At 36.4% G+C, this 21,484-nt stretch overlaps 1 protein-coding gene across 1 annotated transcript in view; it reads left to right on the top strand.

The window, feature by feature from the left end:
* Positions 1-553: 553 nt before the first annotated feature.
* TRPA1 (transient receptor potential cation channel subfamily A member 1) overlaps positions 554-21,484 on the top strand; it is a gene marked incomplete at both ends in the record, with an annotated part of 36,131 nt that continues 15,200 nt past the window's right edge. The window contains 15 exons of the mRNA XM_082499462.1: positions 554-673; positions 3,326-3,488; positions 4,750-4,925; positions 6,692-6,799; positions 7,195-7,303; positions 7,663-7,808; positions 9,273-9,409; positions 11,655-11,703; positions 15,446-15,545; positions 16,442-16,542; positions 17,834-18,003; positions 18,092-18,256; positions 18,955-19,069; positions 20,310-20,476; positions 21,323-21,416. Of these exons, the coding sequence (XP_082355588.1) occupies positions 554-673; positions 3,326-3,488; positions 4,750-4,925; positions 6,692-6,799; positions 7,195-7,303; positions 7,663-7,808; positions 9,273-9,409; positions 11,655-11,703; positions 15,446-15,545; positions 16,442-16,542; positions 17,834-18,003; positions 18,092-18,256; positions 18,955-19,069; positions 20,310-20,476; positions 21,323-21,416 (1,920 nt within the window). The remainder of the gene's footprint in view (positions 674-3,325; positions 3,489-4,749; positions 4,926-6,691; positions 6,800-7,194; positions 7,304-7,662; positions 7,809-9,272; positions 9,410-11,654; positions 11,704-15,445; positions 15,546-16,441; positions 16,543-17,833; positions 18,004-18,091; positions 18,257-18,954; positions 19,070-20,309; positions 20,477-21,322; positions 21,417-21,484) is intronic.

The raw sequence follows: 21,484 nt of genomic DNA, 5'->3' as shown, positions 1-21,484 counted from the left end.
TTTCCATTTATTTATTTTAAATTTTTGCACATCGCGCTCTCCTCGCCACAGTTCTTCCACGCACACATCTGCAAGGGCCGCTGTCACGGTCAGATACTCCATCGGGGAATCGGAAAAAAAAAAAAAAAAAAAAAAAAAGCCGCCCCAAAACCCAACGGGGATGGCTTAAGCCCTCTCCCGCCATTAACGCTGTCAGCGGCGCCTCCCGCCGCCGCAGCTCCCCGTCGGGCTGCGGGGACAGCCGCCGGCCCGCCAAGCGCCCACCCAGCACTAGTTTAGGCGGCGGCCCCTGAGGGGACCGGGGTTCCGCGCCCCCCGGGGACCGCCCGCGACCTGCCCTTTCGGCGGGGCGCCAGCCCCGGCGGGGAGCGGCTCGCCCTTGCCGGGGGCAGCGGCGGGAGAGCCCCCGCCCGCTTATCCCCGCCTCCTGCCGCCGCCGCTTCGGCGGGGTGTCCGGGCGCGGCCTCGGCACCGGCCGTCACTCGGTCTCTCGCCTCGCAGGTCTCCGGAGTGGGCGGGGTGGGCGCTGCTCGGAGCCGGGCGGGCGGGCGCCATGAAGCGGTCCCTGCTGCGGCTCTGCCAGTCGCGGGAGAAGGCGGCCGCCTCCAGCTCCTACCAGGGCGTCGTCTGCGAGGCGGATGCCGCCTCCGTCGCCTCGCAGGATGTCTTCAAGGTGCGTGCGGAGGGGCGCGGAGGAGGTGGGGGGGTGGGAGGGTGAGGGGACAGCCTGGGGCACTGAGGCTGATGTGGGACAAGATGGTTGCCCAGGTCTGGGGTTGCCCTGGGGCTGGTGTGAGGGCGTTGGGACAAGGAGGGGTGAAGGTAGAGGGTGAGGTGGTGCTCCGGGGGCAGCTGTGTGGGGTTGGTGTTGGTTACGTCCCAGAGACCCTTTCTTCCAGGAGGCCCTTCGCCCTCGCTCGTCGGCAGAGCCGTGAGGGGTGGGAGGCAGGCTGGGAGCCACCCTGGCCATGGAGTGTGAAGGCGTAGAAGGCTGTGGTGCTGTGTGGCCGAGTGTGGACCAGGGCAAGCAGGAAGGCAGGAGGGGGACCGGCAAAGGAGGATGCGGGGTGGCAGGGGTGGGTGGGAGCCATGGGGCTTGTGTCCCCCCCGGGGTGCAGCTCCCCAGAAAGAGTCCCCCTCTTACAGCAAGGTCCAGAGGTTATGATGGGAATGAGTAGACCATCTAGCAAAAACGTCCCAAAAGGAAAGTTTAGAAGCTCTGGAACTGTTAATGAAGTGAAAGGGAACCAGCGGCACAACCTACAAATGTGAAATTGCTGCCAGGAAGGATATAACCTCTTCCCTTTTCCACAGAGAGCAGGATGAGAAGTGATGTATTTATATTGCACCTAGGGAGACCTATACCAAATGTTAGGGAAGCCTTTTTTAAGAGTAAAAATAATTAAGCAAAGGAAGAGATTGCTTACCAGACGGATAACTTGGGTAACTTCAGAGATTTTTAAGAGCAGGCTAAACAAATTTGACAAAGTATATGAATGGGTTTAAAGACCTCTTGAGATCATTTCCAGACTTGTTTTCTGCATGCTAGCTGGTATTCCTGAGCAACACGTCCTCAGAATGACGTGGCTTGTCACTCCGGTGGGTGATCTGCCACTACAGCATTGTTCAGGCAAAGTGCAAAGGAGCTGCTGTTGTTTAAAATAGCTTGCTTTGCTGTTTTGAACAAACTGAAGTACTGAGAACACCTAACTGATATCATCCTTTCCTATTTTTTTTTTATGAAACACTGCAGTATTGGCTGGAAAATCTTATTTTTGTGGATAGAAATTATCATCATGCGACATTTCAGCCACATTTTGTCTTACACTGAAAAAAAATTCCAATGTGAAGAGTGGCAAAATGTGGTTTAAATTGAAAGATTTGAAAATCATTACAGTTAAAACTGAGTTACAATACTAGAAGGAATAGAAGATACTGAACTCTATAATAAGGTTTTCTTAAATAGCTTTTTGATGTGTATAAAATGTATAGATATTTATGTAAGTGACATCTTATTTTATGACAGGTGAGTCATCTTAAATATCCTTTCCACAATGATATCACCTGTTTTCTCTTAGCTTTTTCTGATTGCACTTTTGAAGCAGATGCTACCCCTGTATTTGACCCCAGTCTTCTAAATCTTTAAACACATTTGTAACGTTAGTCACATGAGTAACCTCACTGATGTCAATGGGACTATTAAACTGAAGGGAGTTAACCACCTGCTTAAGCATATGAATGGGCTGCCCTGTAATGTATATTTGCTTAATGACAGCAAAAATGGTCGAGTCTTCATGGCTCAGGGGATCCTTGGAGAGCAAAGTTTTCCTTTCCTTTTGCAGCTGAGGAGGGAACAGTGATTTTGGGGGATTTCCTTTTTTTACCTTTTGCTTGCTTACACATCTTTGGGAAGGTTTGCGTTTGATATGATATACATTTTTCTTTTTTTTTTTTCTTCCCTCCCAAGTTTGTTGAATTGTTGGTTTTTTGTTTTTTTTTATTCCTTCTTATTTTTTTAATAACTTGTTTTTAAATTCATGCCCCTTCTACTGCAATCATTCTTTTCTATCACTTTTCTTCATATACAAGTATGGGTTTTGAAACACTAACAAAAATATTTGGAGAACATCATAAAGTAAGAATCAGCAGGGTTTCCATAGTGGGCTTTGGTTGCAAAGCACAGTACCAGGGAGATGTCAAGGTATCAGTGGGCTGAGCTGTCGGAGGGGCTTTATTGTATTATGCTGTGAAGATACTGGGTTGTTTCAGACTGAGATAGCAGCCCATTGGATGCTTTTAGGATACTTCTGAAATTAAAGAATTTATTGTTTGCTCTGACATAAAGAACAGCACAGAAACCCAACAGCTGAACTTGAAAGCCCAGGACATACTATCAGACTTTGTAGAAAGATCTAGAAAAGGAATTTATCAAGATTATTAATTTTTCTCTCTGTTGAATTCATTTGACATGGCCACAGCTGGAGAGAGTATAAAACAGTAAGTGATAAATTTGCTTGTTTGAGATTTTCCATGGTGGAGGGAGGATCCTGAGCTCACTACAGAAGACAAAATAATATATTCAAGATAATTTCCTTTTTTGTTAATTTTGCATTGTTTCTTATCTGGGTCTGATTTTGCAATCAATTAATCAATCTGAATTTCACTGTTGGCTCAATCTGATCAGGATTTGTTTACTTATGTATGAAACTAAGCAGTTGGGAGAGAATTACTGAGTGGTAACATGCTCACAGTAACACATCATAGCATTGTTGTCATCTTGCCTATTAGGAGAATGAGAAAATGAGAATATTTGCATCCAAAATAGGTGATTTCAGATGGAAGTGCCTGTAGGCTACGGAGCTTCATTAAGAAGAATCGTTCAGGACTTACCAAAGTGGATGAATTAAATGCCACCCCATTGCATCATGCTGCAGAAGGAGGTCAAATAGAATTAATGCAGTTGATCATAGATGATTCTTCCTGTGAAGGTAACACACATTTTACAAACTATTTTATTTAACAGAATAAAAAAGTTCAATAATCAAAGTGTTTGTTACCCAAATGAAGCTGGTATGTGTTATTTACATTTATAGATTTAAATATAGTTCAAGCTGTCTGCCACAGGTTGCTATGTCTCGGGTGTGGTTTGGGTCGCCCTTGTTGTGTTAGGACTGTTTTCTCTCTAATGCAGTGAATCAATGTATCTTATTTTGTTTGGGACTCAGATTTACGGTCTTCAGATATGAAAGAGAAAGCGGCAGTGAAACACAGTAGGCCTGAATTTTTGTCTTATTTATATGTTATGTGTCTTTTTTTGCATTTATAACACTGGAAATTTAAAAGAGAATTTGGTTTCTTATACTTGTTGTCATCAGAACTTGTTTACTTAATAGTGGGGAAGAATAAACAATTGAGATAGGCCATCTAAATAAAATTAGGGAAGAAGTGATAAGTAGGAGAATGTGAGGCCTTGAATGATGGAAAAACACTCTGCGTAAAATGCGTTGTTTAGTGGTTATTTATAAGCATTGTGAACTAGGACTCCACTAGGACGGTGGGCTCCTGAACAAACATACAATGACCTTGAAAAGCTAATTTTTTTCACCTAATGATGGCCAATCTAATTTTAGATTATTATGGCTGAAATATATTCTTTTTCTTTTCACTATATATTTTTTGTCTTAATTTTTTAAAATATTTGTTGAAGTTTATTTGCAGTTTTCAAGTTTGAAATATATCTGTAGAACAGCCCAGTTTTATAACGGGCGTGAATTAATTTACTTCTGTGTTCTTAAGTGAATCAGAATAGATATGGTCTTTAATTTTCTTGCAATTTGCAAGCACTTATTTATTATCTCTTGTTTTAGATATTCACACTCACTTGTTCCGTGCAGCCTCTAAAGCAATAGGTGTGAAGTCTAATAAGATAGGAAAGAGAACAGGCAAGGAGAGAGGGAAATCAACTAACTCTTGGGGGGAGAAAAAAGAGAGATAATGTTGGGCAAGAAATAGACAGGTGTTTCACCCCTCTCATCTCTCTAACCAATACTGTGTGTTCAGCACAATATTTAATCAATTCAACACAATGCACTGCATGACATGTAATCTTTCCCTTTTTCTCTTCAAAGAAATGCAGTAGCACAGACCTAAACCTCCATTGAAGACACTTCTTTTTTTTGCAGCGTGATCAGAACATTTGATGGTTTTGCTTTAGTTTTGTTTTTATTTATTTTCTTTCCTTCAACCTAGTATTAAATGTGATGGATTCTTCTGGAAATACCCCACTGCACTGGGCCACAAAGAAAAACCAGGTTGAAAGTGTTAGTTTGCTTCTCAGCAGAGGAGCAAATCCAAACATTCTCAACTCCAATATGATGGCACCTTTGCATATGGCAGTGCAGTCCCTGCATAATGAAATTGTTAAGGTAAGTCTAAAGTCCACATAAATATATAGACTTGATAAGTAACTCAACAGCAGCCACGTGCAGAACACCAAGACCTTGTTTATATATGCTGTATCTCCTCATATGCTTTGTTTAGCAAACAGGATGTGTAACATATGATGCTTATAGAAATGTTTGTTCCCTCTTAGCACAGCAAGTAAAAAGTAACTTACTAATTTATATAAATACTGATATTTTTGCTATGATAGTAGTTGTTCTGTTTCATGGAGTGTTCTTTTAAATTTTCCAAACTTAAGGAATTTTCTTTAAAAAGGTTCTTTTTAACACTAAAATTTCATTTAGGCATGTTATTTCAAAAGTTTATGTTCTGATATTTTTTTTTTGCAATTGTATGGGGAGTCATAGGAGTATGAAAATTTCCTTGAAACTAGTGTATTATTTTTTTATATGAAAACCAGATTAAAGTTAGTCAGAAAACACAGTTCTTACAACCACCTTTGTAATAATCATTTGAATAACAGCAGAACTAAAGCTGCAATTAAAAATCACAAAAATATCTTGTGAAGAAATTAGTAAGGTGTCCATTTTGAATCTTGTAAAATAGCAACAGCATTGAGATTTTAAGCAGCATATTTTTTTATCACTTGTCCAAATGCAGTGGGAATGTTTTCACTTCAATATGCGGAATTTGAATAGAACTTAAGACTTTGTAAAGTTCTTGAATTTACTAGGTGAATACAATCTTAACATCACATCACTTCCTTTTCCCTTTCAAGTTGTCTCTTTTTCTAGTTCATCCAAACAAAAGAAAAATCATATTCCTGTATTCAAGACTTAAAATCCTGTAGAGATTTTCAGTGCTAAAGTATTTCAATCCCCACATCTTTTACAAAATCTGTTTTTATTATTAATTAAAAACAATAAAATCAGAAATACAATGACATTTTTAAAATGGGCTTTGCATCAAGTACTGAATTTGAGTCATTTTGCAGCTTTGCTCTTGACTCATTTTTTTCCCCACTCTGATGTTTATTCAGGCTAATTTTCCTTTGATTTCTATTGTCAAATTGCCTGAGAGTGATAAAATTATTCCAGTTCCTCCAGTACAGAAAAATTTGTTGGAACTAGTGAAAGACTATTAAGTCAATATGTAGTTAGAGGAGTAAATATGTGGTGCAGTATGGTCATTATCATTTCCAGATCCTTTGCTTCTCAAAAGTGCTGGAAGCAGTCACAGAGGTACTTGGTGATACTGATAGCTCAGTGTTAGCTGTTAATGTACGGACTGAAGCAGGAATTCAGGCTTGGAAGAGTCCCTCTTCTCATCAAGTCCGGTCTCCCCTGATCTTGCATGACACTCTCATAAATGCCTAATTGAGCAGTATCTACAACACTGCAACTTTCCAGGGAATACAGAATATTACAAGGCATTATAACAAACTTCAGTTGAAAATCCCCATCTGCAATTTGCAACAGAAAAGATTTTCTTCCAGTTTTGGGGAAATTGTTAAATAAAACTTTAAGATACTCTGCAGCTATGTGCTGTGTTTATTGTCATTACCCAGCTGTCTGCTGTAAAGAATTTTACTTTTCTTTGTCTGTTCCCACCTGCATTTTTCACCTTCATGTTTTTACATTCTCCCTTCTCTGCCTATGCGTTGGGCTGTTGGCATGCAAAAAGAGTAAGTCACAAGGGTGCTATGGGTGATAAACCACAAAAGCAATAGAATAGGTATTTATTGTTGTATTTGGTTTATGGTTGACTGCATGTTTTCTTAAACATTTAGATTTTAGTCCAGCATAGCAGTACAGATGTTAATTTGGAAGGTGAAGCAGGGAACACACCTATAATTGTAGCATGTTACAAGGATAATCCTGAAGCACTGACACTCCTGGTAGGTATAATTATCTATCATCTTTTGATGTCATTCTCTTTACCTTGATATAGTGTTACTTTGTTCCTGTGGTCTGTCTTTGTTAAATGGAGGAAGATTAATCATGAACCGAATATTCAAGATACTCTTCATAGATTACTAACAAACTTTAATCTTTTAAAAGCATGTATAAATATATCTGAGTGGTAAACAGAAAAAACTTGTACTAATTTTGAAGGTCATCAGAACACAAAATGAAGCACATGTATTTATAGATGTATGGGTATAAACTTTACAATGTATATACAGCATAAAAAAAAGGAGACAGCTACCCATGAGATTATACCTGTAATAGTGCATTCATTGGTCAGAATTTTCTGTATGTCATTAAGCTATATCTGGGCATTATTTTTCAGATTGAAAATGGGGGGAAAATATGTAAACCAAACAAAACGGGATGTATGCCTATCCATGCAGCTGCGTTTTCGGGTGCAAAAACATGTATGGAAATTCTTTTAAAAAAAGGTAAATATGTTGTTCCCAAGCAGTCAGTAAGATTGTGTTATTTATAGTAGCATTACCGATTTACTGCTTTAATTCTCAAAGAACTGTGTAAACAAGCACTTATAACTGTGAATGAACTTACAAGAAGTTAAGGCAATTATTCCTATGGGTAATTCATGCTAGTAACATTTGTAGGATTGGAGCTGCAGCTTAACTGCTTTCCTGAAGGTGTGCCCATCCATTGTCTAATGATAGATGTGAAAGGTTCATATTTTGAGGGGGAGAATATTATTCCACAGTTAATACATTTGTTTTGAAAGCTTTGATAGCTACTGTTATCTTTCTTGCTTAAAAAATTTCCATTTATTTTCATTTCTCAGGTGAAGAATTGGGTCACTCTGCTAAAACCCACATCAATTTTACCAATAATGGAAAGTGCAGTCCACTTCATTTGGCAGTTCAAAGTGGTGACCTCGAAATGATTAAAATGTGCATTGAATTTGGAGCCCAAATTGATCTAAAACAGGTAAAACTTCAAATGGAGCAAAATGTAATACTGATAAAACCTAGATATCTCTAAATGTCTAAGTGGTTTTAAAAAATATGAGCGCATAATCGTTGTTTGTTGTCTCTTCCAATGCAAAACATAGGGAGCAGCAAATGCAAACAAGTCTCTAGTTCATTCAGGCAAAGTGGCAGGTTTCTTTACACAAGTTATGTAGGATGTTGTGACTATGAAAAGCTTGCATGGGTTCAAAATGCATTTGGGCAGATCCATTGAAGAAAAATCAGTCCTCAGCTACTGAATGCAATGACATCCCCTCTGGCTCAGGAATTCCTTGAGTCATGAACAGATGGAGTCTGGGAGAGCACTGGAGAATGGTACAGCATTCTTCACGAACTCTTTACTATGCACATGCTATCATCCATTCTCAGAAACAGGGTGTTCGATCTGACCCTTTCTCACCATTCTTGTTTATCCACAGCCTTGCCCTGGCCTTTACACTATCTTCTTTGTAAGTAAGCACAAATTAGTGATGCTGCTGCCATGATACTGTTGGTGTAAGGGCTTATGCCCAGCTTCATGATGAATAAACATTCCTGAAGTTATCTATCATTAATCAAATTGTTTACAAGGATGAAATCAACTCATGAGAGAAAAGATAAACATGATTTAGCCTTCTTTTATTGGTTTGATTCTTTTAACACACAGCTTTTGAGTGAGATTATTTATGCTGCTCATTTTGTGATGGATAAGACTCTCTTGAGAATGCTTATGGCATTGTGGAAAAGCCCATTCCAGTGCATTCACTGAAATGTTCCTTTTCTAAAAAGGAGAAAGTCAGAGCCCTCAGGCATGTATCAGAGCTGGTTTGTCCCATCTAGCTAAATGAAATCCTGTTTTGGCAAATCTTGTTCTAATAATTTATTTATTGCTTAATAATTTTATGACTGTCTAGCTTCCAATAGTTTAACAACATATTAGACCAAGTTATTTTTAACTTGCAGAAAATTTTATTTAAGAACAACATCTAAGGAAGATTCCATTTAAGGAAGTAAAAAACATTTCAACAATAATGCGTTTTCTGTATTATATAGGCACATGTGTTTGCTTATTCATTTGCACTGGTCTACCTATGGTTTTCTGTAGTATTCCTTTTCTTCATCTTTTATATTAAAGGGTGCTCTGTGTGCCTATCTTTTGTAGTTGAATTAATAAACAGTTAAGAGTATAATTATCTCATGTCTTAGGAACTTGGCATGGAATAATAAGAACCTTTGTAGTGATCCTTTAAAACTATCCCCTTTAGTCTTTTCTAGTCTTTAAGATCTCTTAGAGTTCCGCTACTAAAGTTTCATTAATTGCATAGAAATTTAGGCATTCAGGAATTAACAAATCCTAGGCTAGATCACCGGTGTGTTTAACAGGTTGGAGGTTAGGTTGTTGGGGTTTAAATATTTAAACGTTGTTTTATTTTCCCATTTACAGAATGAAAAATGCACAGCACTTCATTTTGCTGCCACTCAAGGAGCAACTGAGATTGTGAAGTTAATGATGTCATCCTATGCTGGTGAGGAATCCATTATTGATGCTGTAGATGGGAATAAGGAAACATTGCTTCACAGGTAGGAGGCTGCTCTGCTTGACTACGCTATAAATTGTGAGCCACGATGTTCTTAGTTATTCTCAGCATCAAATTATACTTTATATAATATACTTTGGAACACCCTTCCACGTGGGTTGGAACTTCTTTGTAGGATAGGGGATGATTCTAGTACAATTTGAAAGAGTCAGTAATTTGGTGAGAATGTTAAAGATTTTGGTGCTGATATCAAAATCAGAACAGTTCCAGTTACCTTGGAACCATGTCAAGGAATGGTCACTAACAGTTTTTATTGAAAATTTACTCCAGTAAAGTAGTAGGTGAACAAGTTTATGGAATTGTTAACAGCTTCTGAGGTTGTGGAACAAATGAGCTCATCTAATGGGGTTATGTTCTCCAGAAAATGAATGAAAAATAATATAAACAGTTTAAAAATATTTTCTTTTTTTTTTTTTCCCTAAAAAATTATCTTATACCTGATCAGCTACAAGTTGCAGATGGCATTTGTGCATGTAATAATCCTCAAGACTTTCTGGTCTTTCACAGTCCATTTGAAACCAGAGCACTGGACTGTGGAGAAGTTTCTTCAGTCTTCTGTAGCAGAAAGATGCTTAATTAAATGTGCTGGCTTCCTCTATGGAATATAGTATATTTCCCTGTCTATACATTTTTGCAAGAAAGATACGTCTCACTGCATTTAAGTGTAATAATTTTACAGTGTTATTCTACAAGGAGTTTTACAATACGAGATAATTGGTAGAAGGTCAGAGACAGTAGAGGTGATTGTTCTTTGGACACAGTATAAAGTGGAATGATTCAAAGATAACTGAAGAAATTAAAAGGGGAGTGTGTTGTAAAGTTAAGATAAGGTTTGGGTACACTTGGAAATGCTACTGTGATAGAACACTACTGAAGACAAAGTGATGACAGAATACCAAAGAAAATTGTGCAGACACAACATAATACTTAATAGATAACTGGCTGTCATATCCATGAGCATGATTGTCCTTGGAAAAAGCTTAGGAAAAGAATGACACTCTTTTACTCCCTGTGTCTGTGAAACAGGAAAAAAATATTATTAAGATTCATCAGAAAGGTAGAAAATCACCCAAATCTCTGAGTATAAATAAACTGAATAGGAACGTTAACTTGTTGAGAAGTGAAGGATCACTGAAGCAACGTCAGGACTTGATCTTTTCACATTCCTGCTGTCATGTTTCCATCTAAACATTTTATAAAATGACTTAGCTCTCTCTTCGGTCACCTTGGAATTTATTTTGAGTGTGTGTGAAGCATTCAGTATTTATGCCTGGCTGGAGGGGTCTGCTATAGATAGTGGAGGTATGTCTACTTACTTGGAACCATGACATGATTTTTGAAATACGTCTTTTGATTAATCAGTTCTAACTATAGTACACCCTGCATTATTACCTCTTATAATGCTAAGGGAACTGTTTATCTTTAAGATACAGTACAACCTTGGAACTGACCTTCTGTATTGCTCATTGAGTCAAAATCTTTCATAGGGGTCTGACTTCTGGAGACATTTAGAGTGTGTCTATTAACTGTGCTATACTTCCTGCTTTGACCTTTTTTCCCTATAATATATAATTCAACGTCTTATTGTAGAATAAAACCTGAGAATTTTTCACATGTATAGACAGCTTTAAAATACAGGTATTAAATTAATAGATGTCATCATGACTTATATCAGTATATTATAATTTTTTGTATTTTTTCAAGTAGACTTATCTGCCACAGGTGGAGTACATGTTTAGCTAAGTCATTGCCATTTTAACCCTACTCTAGCATTATTACACAAAATATATAGCAAGTTATTTTTGAAGATTGGATCAATGGAGTAGATTTGAGGCTCTAGGTCTGCCTGGAACAAACTGAGTCTGAAGTTTATGGAATTCTGTATTGAGCTTGTGCAGTACAGTGAAAGATCTGACATACGAAATGACTGGTTCTGTTAAATCAGTGGTAAACTACCTGTTGACCTATCAATGAGGCCTTTGTTTCCTGCAGTGAGTTTTCAGTGTATTAATTGAACTGAAATTAGTTTAAAAACAAAACTCCATGACAAAAATGGAAGCAATTTATTAAAATGAATTATGTAATAAAGGTATCTCTGTCTCTTTATTTTAAAATGTGTTTATTTGAAAATACTAGAAAATGCGGCAAATGGAGAAAAATGCTACCCTTTGCCTTGTAAGTTCATTGTCCTTTCTAATGTTACTGTATTTTTGCATTTTTCCCCACAGGACAGCATTGTTTGATCATTATGAACTGGCAGATTATTTGATTTCAATGGTAAATATTTAATCAAGAAACATGTTTATAGAGATTATTGCTATCTATTACTACAGGTCTGCATAGAGAAATTCATAAAGGAAAATGCGTTCTCAGGTATAGGTTATTTAGATATATGTATGTTTCATAAAGCATAATTGACAGTTACAATATGGCAGTAGTTATGGCTCCATAATAGCATCCCACAGTTGCAGAGGATGAAAACTTGTATTTTTATTTCCATTTTACTTACTCAGAAAGGTTTCATAAAAATCTTTTGCCAGATGTGACAAACTGGTTCGGTCATCCTCACTTTTAGGATATGAAATAAAAGCTAAACATGCATCGAATATAATCTGATTTTTCCAGTAAGAAGTCCTATCTTTGAAGTATGTACATATGATTGTTCTGGGATCACATAGCTATATATTGAAGTTTGTATATGATCTAGAAATATTTTTTAGTCTGTGTGGTTTGGTTATATTTCTTCACTGAATAATTATGAGGGAGAAAGAGAAGAAATGCTACTGGCTATGCTCCAAGTGTCCATTTATACCAATTAACTACTGTTTGTCTAACCATTGTATGCCCCACTCCAATGAGGAAATTTTCAGAAGTCAACAGACTTATTTTCCATTTTATGTATGTTTAGGTTTTTTACTTAATTTCATGACAATTATATTAAGAAAAATTCCCTTCTACATATAGTTTTGTTTTTCTCAGAAACTGTTACAGGGGTTGGATTTAGTCAGAACTAGATGTTGTGCTTATTTTTAATTCAAATGTGAAATGGTGATGTTTGATTGCTTACACTTGTCTGACAACACAACCTATCTATGGAAGTTATTACCTGATAAATACAGGCACATGTTTTTGCACGTGGAGGCTTGTGTGCACAATGTATTAGAGGAAACATCTTTAAGATTACATTTGCTAAGAATAAGCTTTTAGTCCTTGAGTGTCATTTTGACTTTTTTGGCCTCTTTCATAGAGTCTCTGCTGAGGGTTTGCTTGGCTTTCCATATAAAGTACATCAGTTTTGAAGTTTTTTGGACTGTTTTCATTTGCCCTATCTGGGAACGGATCAAAATATGCCAGTTGGGGTTAGTGGGATGTGGCACTCACAACCTGTGCTGCCTGCTCTCTTGGACTCCTGGAAAGATCACTAGGTATCACCTATGCAATGCTACTACTCAAAAGGAATAGCAAATTCCAGTTCAGAATGTCTTTCTGGTTTTAATAAAGAACAACATTTATTTTGTGCGTTAAATATCCACATTTCATACATATAACTTACAATGATTACTTCCTTTATTGTATTTTTAGTACTTTTTGTGTCTGAAAAGAGAGGCCACTGTAAACAGACACAGTGTTACATCTAGCTCTTCTAGATAGAAAAGGGTAGATTAGCTACGCTAAAAAGAATTGTCCAGGCACACAATGTATCCTATTTACATTTAAATTACACCTATCTTTTTTGTAAGTTGTAGGTCAATGTGCTACATGAAAATCAGAGAATGAAACTCTACAGATATTTCTTGCAGAGTTTTTCATTATTTTGCATTTGGCCTCAACATAACATGGCAACGAGTACATGCTCTTGTTTTGGTGAGATGTACAGCTATGGTTTGCTGTAACTGAAGGCTAACTGAAGCTTTAAAAAAGGCAAAAGACAGAAACCTAGATCACTATTCCCAACTTCTAAACATTACAGAACTTTATAGCTTTAAAGAAATGCTACTCATAAATTGGTTTGCAAATTAAGCATTTTAAGTGCGATAACTAACAATAATGTTAGTGGCCATTGTCACATTTGACAATTTGGTGCACGGTATCTGGTTTGTGCATGCAAATGGCATGATTGTATTTACGAGTTATGTACACAACTATAAAGAAGAATAAAGATATGAAAATCAGAAAGTTCTCATGATTTAGCTAGTATCTTAGCATTTTCCCTGCATCTTTTAGTGTTTTTTTTTCTTGTGTACTGCACAATTTAGCATTAAGGTGTTTGCTGCTTCCTGAGTTTACTTCATTAATTTTATTGAAATATGCTTATTCAAAGGAAATAAGCAGTAATTTTACATATTTTCTTGCTTGTTTTTTTAACTTCCTTTTTCCCCTTTTGCTTCTTTTCACTAACAGAACAATGAGATTAAATTTATATAAATGCTAATTAATATTTTAAAAATTGCATAATAATTATTTTTTTATAAAATTATGTTTAATTAATACATATTCATGTATAAATACAAAAGTAAAAGGAGTTCAGAAACTAAATTTACAAATTTTTAATTCAGCTGTATCATAAATGTGGTAAATATATGTGGCAACATATAAGTTACTCCTTATTGTGATAAGTAATCATAAATGCTGCTGAATTCATTTTGCTGAAGGCTGAACAGTGATGTTAGCTGGAGGGAAAGTGATTAAAGATTGTGTTATTAACTGGAAATTGCTGCACTGTATTCACTGAAATGAATGGGCCACGTGGATAAAAAAAGGTCTGGTTCTTTGAGGAACAAAAACATTTTTAAGAGATTGTCTGACCTTGTAGAAAGGTAACTGGGGAAAGGGTCCTGCATGTGTTACTGTCAAACATTTCGTCAACATATATTGGAAGCTTCCTGTTCTCTGTGGTAAAGTAATCATTGTACATTTATTAAATGTTTCTTATTACTACATTACAGGTTTTACCACCCTAGAAAGTAAATATTGCTCGTGATTATGATTAATTCTCTCTCAAAGTAAGACTGGACTCAAAGATGATTCAAGTTAATGGAAAAACTCCCATTGATTTTTTTTTTTTTTTTTTTTCAATGATCTTTGGATATTATCTGAAATAAAATAGATTTTTTTTGTGTACTTTGTTCAACTCATCCAGTTTGACTTGCAAGTCAATATCTAGAAAAATTATATCTTAAACATCATAAAATATACATACATCTCATTGGTTCATTTACTTATATCTTGTCCTGCCCCTTGTTGGATTTTTTAGATAGATATGGTTATGCTCATATTATTTTGCTATGATATGATCATAGTGAAACTGTGACCATAGTGACTATACTGTCCTGGCAATCTGCATCTTGTGTAAAAACAGACAAAACTGAGCTTTTGCTGGAATATCTCATTCCAGTCCTTGTGCTCCTCCTAAGGAGCAAGGTTGTATCAAAAATCTTGAGTTTGGAGAATAAAACTTTGTCTGCTGTTGATACAGCTACCTTGGAGTCAAAATTAACTTCGCTCATACAGCTCATCACGAAGAATAGAAAATGAAGATAGATCAAGCTATACAGAGCGAACTATACTCATGCCTGGGTGCATTACTTCTTAAACAGTATTCCCATAGCGTAGAGGTTCAGAAGGGTCTTGTTCTGGTAATTGTTTGATAGGTAGGACCACATCATTCAAAAAGGTTACAATTTTTGCATTTTTCCAGAGCTTCAATCCCAGTGTTTTCAAGTTAGAATTATATATTTTGAGTATTTAAATGCATGGAAAGCTACCCTAACAAAAGATCATGAGTTGTGAGTTCAGTATACCTAGTAGGCATCTAAATTTATATATATTTAGGTGACTGAGCTGTGGCTGATAGTTTGAAAACATAGTGGTTTTATGTAGAGATGCAATGTGTTTATTGAATTTACTTATCTGGAGTTACTAAGAATACATGTAACTCTGCTATGCTTATAAAGGGCAGCACCATTTTAAAATTTAACTTACTCATTATTCATGATAAACTTGAAATTCTTTATTGCAGGGGGCTAATATTGATAGTGTTGACATAGAAGGTCGATCCCCGCTTCTGTTGGCCACTTCCTGTGCATCATGGAAAATTGTGAATTTACTGCTCTCAAAAGGTAAAAAGGAATATACACGTGATATACTTCCTTTGAGAGTTCATACATGTTAAAACTCTGTGTCTAACTGTCCTCTCAATTTCAAGTCAGTACTTCAGCATACAGTCCAGGACCAGCTAAGCTAAACAGCTGCACAGTGCTGGTATCCCCTGAGATAAAAGAATAATTAGTGTAATGATTCCATCCGTTTTAATACAGAGTGAACAGGCTGTAGAAACATGTGTATGCCATGGGTAATGCTTATCAAGGTAGAGGTGGCACTGGCACTCCATCCCTGCCTTCCTTAGCAGTTCACAAAGTAAGCGGAACTGTAGAATATTATTTATAGAGAGTCATGTTTCATATCAACAATCAGTCTTTAAAGGATAAAGCCTGTATTTCAGGTGTTACCTGTGATTATATATAATCACAGTCACCTTGAAAATGTTTGAGCTATATCTTTTAATTGCTACACTTGTGGTGGAGCTAATTATTCTTGCTATATTTCCTCTTGTTAATAATAATATAACTGATTTTGTTAATAAGCCCTGTAATAAGTTTTGAAGCTATCACAAGATTACAGCTTTAAAAAATTAGAGGAGGTGAGCATCTGCATCTTTAAATCACCTCTTGATTTGTGGGTGGCCAGTATCTCTGAATATAAGGGCCCCACATAAATCTTAGTGCTGCAATGAAATATAAAATGCATACACACATGAGATAACAATGAAATCTGAGTGTCAGTAGGGTTTTTTGTAAGTAAAATTGTATGTTATAAAGTTGACTTGAAATAATATTTGTTGTTTTATAGATTCATAAACACATTTGTTCAACACTTGTTCCTTTGTCTTAAACATCATCAATTAGCATCAGGGGCCAGCAGTTTTGAAGTTGCTGGTATTTATTTCCATATTTAGGAGCAAATGTATCATTAAAAGATCATCTTGGTCGGAATTTCTTGCATTTGACGGTATTGCAGCCTGGAGGATTACAGCATCTGAATGAGAAATTTCTGCAGGTACAGTAAGCACCAATTTATGTCTTTCTGTTACCCGTACTAGAAAATGTAAAGAAAAAAGCAACTACTATTTTATTTTGGAATGTTTGTAAAAGTTTGTGGTACTTGTTAAGTCGCCCAGTGTCACAGAAAATAGTTTGAAGAGGTAACATATCTCTCATGAAAACATTTCAAAGCAAATAATACAGTTTTCTTATTGCCAGGCAAAGGAATAACATAATCCCATAAATTATTTTGCTGTTGGGGGATTGAATAGCTCAAGAGGTAGGCAATGAAATACAGAATTTTTCACTTCTATTTTCCCAGCTTGCATGCAGTAAAGCTAGGGGACGCGCTCATATTCAAATCAGGCTCTAGGACTTAAATAGCTTACAGCATATTCTGCAGGAGCTTTCTGTGGACTGGACTGTAATGAAGTCTTGGATTTAGTTTTGAAAAGGATTTCAAGCATGGATTTGTATTTAGCTATGCTGAGGTGAAGCACTCGCACTGCTAGAGCCCGAACTCACTTGAAAGAATTAAAATTGGTAGCCTCCAGAGCTCCAGAAACAACCTTTTAAATGTGAATCAAATAAAACTGGTCTTAAAATATCTGCTGAAATCTGTAAACAGCTTTGATTAGTAATGCAGAATGGATTTAACTTCCCTTTTCAGCAGATATAAAGAAACAGTTTTAAGCCAGAGTGATAAGTCTCAGTTGTCTGCATTAACTTTCTGATTATTGATCATACTAACACTTCAGACGAAGGAGTGGAGCAGACCAGGGGATGAGTTTCTTAGTTGCTCTAAGAAAGGGTATATATAGGATAGTGTTAGGCAAGATACAGAGGAAGAACAGGGAAATGAAGATGAGGAAGAGAAATGGGTGAAGTAAAATTACGCTGTAAACCAGTGAACTGATGGTTCTTGACAGTCAGAAGTTTTGCTACTGAATACAGACTACAGACTACCCTTACGTTCTGTATAGGCCTTCTGCTGACAGCAATGAGTATTGTCGTTGAATGACAGCAAAGAAGAATCTCCTTGTACTGTGGATGGTTTGCAGTAAGGGTGCAGAGTGACAAGCTGCTGGCTCTTGAAAGAGTAGTTGTTTGAAAAAATGGTGACCCACAAAGCAGACATTAAATGCTGATTGTTGCTATATTTACTTTTCCTAAAGTTTGTTTCTTATTTTTAGATACTGCTTTAAAGTATGAATGCTGTTGTTACAAACTATTAGAAGCTGTGGAGCATTAGTGATATAAATGTAATTCCGTGCTTTTGGTTGTTTTTTTTTGGGGGGGGTTAACAGATGGAACATATTAAAAATCTTGTAGTGGATGAAGATAATGAAGGATGCACTCCGTTGCATTATGCATGCAGACAAGGTGTGGCCCTCTCTGTAAATAATTTACTCAGCCTCAACGTTTCCATCTACTCTAAGAGCAGGGACAAGAAGTCACCATTACACTTTGCTGCCAGGTTAGTAGTGCAGTCTAAGCAATAGAATCAATGCCGTTTTTTCCATCTGTATCTTTTTGACAATAATTTTTGTGTTTGTCTTTCAAAGCTATGGGCGCATCAATACATGTCAACGACTTATAAGAGATATGAAAGACACAAGACTTTTGAATGAAGGTGATAAGAAGGGAATGACTCCCCTTCATTTGGCAGCCCAGAATGGTCATGAGAAGGTAGTTCAGTTTCTTCTGAAGAGAGGGGCCCTTTTTCTCTGGTAAGTATGCAGATGGCCTAATGGATTACTGTCAAACCCTTTATTTCCAGTGATCTTAGCTGGACTAGTATGCCTAGCAAGGATAGAGATGATAATATATATATAAAAAAAGTATATTTATGTATGTATATCTATGTGTACACATGTATGCATGTATGTATTTTGGCTTAATTTAGACTTAAAACTGTCATTTTTTTTAAAGAAACATCCTGGTAGGTTCTATGTGATAAAAGGCTTAATGCATTTCATTATACTAAGATGAAGCAATGTTAATAGGAATAGATTTGTGTGCTTGTTATGTTTTGTATATTCACTATCTTTGAATGCAAAATTCTGTAATATGGCCATGACCTAAGCCACGTCTTTTGCCAAGTATTAGTAACAGTATATTGCAAGCATTTGTGCAATTTCAAGGGACATATAAGAAAATGGGTACAATCCAGATATAGACAGAAACAGAAAGAGAGAAGAAAAGAGAGGGAGACCCAAATACTATTACTGAGTTGAAACTTTTACTTCTGAATGATGCACTGATAATCACATAATACTTGACAGAAAGCATGGATATCTCTGCAGTAGTCATGCCAAAGAAAAGAGGTTTAAGTCAAAGGAGGAGGCATTTGCATTGACTTTAAATTTATAAGTTCTCCATTTATAATTCCTAATTTTATATGCATTTCATATATTTTATGTGTAAGTGATTATAAAGGCTGGACAGCCCTGCACCATGCTGCCTTCGGAGGATACACTCGCACAATGCAGATCATCTTGGATACTAATGTGAAGTGTACTGACAGAGTGGATGAAGAAGGGGTATGCGTTTACATAGCATTGTTTATTTCGTGTCTGCTATTAATTTTAGACCAAACGTCATTAGTATGCTATTAGTAGTTTTCCACTGTGCATTAAGTGTGTAATATTTAATTTCCTGTGGCAGATTTAAAGTCTTTATATTTCACCACTGTTAAAGTTTATGGCTTAGATTAATGTATGATTGATGAAATTGTTTTCCAGTTCTTGTAAGTGGGAGACAGAAAAAATGCAAATAGCCTAATAGAAAACATAATAACTAAGTATGTTAGACATGTCTCTCTTGCCCCCTTTACAGTGCAAGAGTATTTTAACAATTCAGCACGACCAGTGGTAATTTAAATTTAAAGACCTTATACAGATTAAAAAAAATCCAATATCAACTATAGCTCATTAACAGATTGTTTGAAATCCATCTGTTCTACACAGTGATGTCCAACAGATACAGCTCCTGTCGTGCTCTGAAGTTTGGGCAAATGCAGTATCTGTTGTGTCAAGACAGAATTCATTTTCTGGATTGGAGAGCTCTTGTATGAACCTGCCTAACGTTTCGCCATCAGAAAAGATAGGGTGGTCATTTTAAAGAACTATTAAGTTTCCAGCACGAAAGGTGTTGCTAATTTCTCTGAGAACTGGTGTTGAAAATATTTAGAATTATTAGATTAGGAACAAATCTTGCCTATAAATTAACAAAAAGCTAATGCTTACTTCTTAATTTCCCTCAGAAAAGTCTGAGTGAGTTGAGAAGGCTTTCAAAAATTAGTTTCAGTGTGACTTGATTCTTAAACCACTCATTCTCTTACTTTTATGAAAATACCAAATTAAAAAACATTCTTAAAACTGTGCCTGAAAATTTTCTTGTTGATTTCTTTGTATATATGATGCTTCTCTTCCTGATTGTCAAATGCAGGTGTTCTGTAGATACCATCATTTAACCTATTTGTGACTTGCAGTTTGTTAGTTACAAAACTAAAAGATATTAATGAATTGATCTTTCTTACCTACAGCTGAGTTTCCTCTTCAGGTTTAACACTGCTGTAGCTGTAGACATAGAATAAAGAACTTGTCACAGAGATTCTGATGGAGATTATAGACAATATTATACTTTTTAATGTTGCTAGTAAAAGTATTCAGGACGTGCAACTGAGAATTACATGTGGCTTTTCAATGTGGCAAAGGACTGAAATATGTACTTTTTTTTATGGTTCTCATGGATGCATTGTTGTACTACTTTTCTGCACAGAACACAGCTTTGCACCTGGCTGCAAGAGAAGGACATGCAAAAGCAGTAAGGTTACTTCTTGACTATGGTGCAAAAATTCTGTTCAACAAAGCAGTAGCTTCATTCTTCCATGAGGCAATACATAATAGGAGAAAAGATGTAGTGTCTGCTGTCATTTTGCACAAAAGGTAAGATACACAGAAAATGCTCTTTGAATTTATTTTATGTTGTGTTTTGGTTTTGTTGTTTTTTTTTTTTTTTTTTTTAACTGAGATTAAGTTCTGAAACACTGTAGTTTAATAAGACTGAGTACGTATTTTAAAATTCCAGGGATTAGGTTGTCTTCTGAGACCAAATAAAAAATGGCATAATTGTAATGGACATCAGATATGTGGCATGTTTTTTCCATGTTAGGTAGAGTATTTAGATTCTGTTACAAAAACCTACGTAGAAGCCATTAGAAAAAAGTAATCCTTCCCATGTCTTCCCTCTCCTTACAAATATAATTTTGGTCTTTCACATAATGCTTCAATACCTACAGAATTTTAATCAAAATGTGAATACAACTGATACCATTCAAGAGATTTAATTTAAAATTATTGTTTTAAATGTTGCAAATATTTTTAAATGTGGCAGTTCAACTGCAGTTTAGAATATTTTGTATTACAATATAGAGAAGCCCCACTTCAGGAATGCAAGTGTTGCACCATTGCCTAATGATCACATCTCTTGGTAAGAGTTGCAGGAACACTGCCAGTATTTTATTGTATTTATTATTACTCACCTAATCTTGTAACCCAAGATTCCAGCTTTAGTTCAGGTTTCATATCTTTTAGAAGGTCTGAGCATAGTTGAGGCATTTCTGTTTAATTGATAAAAGAGTTAAATGTGAATCATTCTTAGAGAAGCATCCAGAACATTACTCAGTTACTTCCCAAACAGCTGATTTTCCAATGGATGGTATGTAAACATATTACAATTAATTTAAACGAGAAGCAGCTAATTCATTTTTCGTTGTCCACTCATTTGTGCAGATGGGAAGAAGCTGTTGTGACATTCTCTCACTACTCTAGTGCCAATAAGTGTCCTTTGCTGGAAATGGTGGAGTATCTTCCTGATTCATTTAAAGTAAGTTTTCTGCACATATTAAAGAAATGACTGTACAAAATAACCTTAGTTACATTGCCTCATTTGCC

This window comes from Vanellus vanellus, assembly GCF_965231255.1.
Source record: "Vanellus vanellus genome assembly, chromosome: 2".
In the NCBI taxonomy this organism is placed as follows: Eukaryota; Metazoa; Chordata; class Aves; order Charadriiformes; family Charadriidae; genus Vanellus; species Vanellus vanellus.
This window is presented reverse-complemented; position numbering and strand designations above follow the sequence as displayed.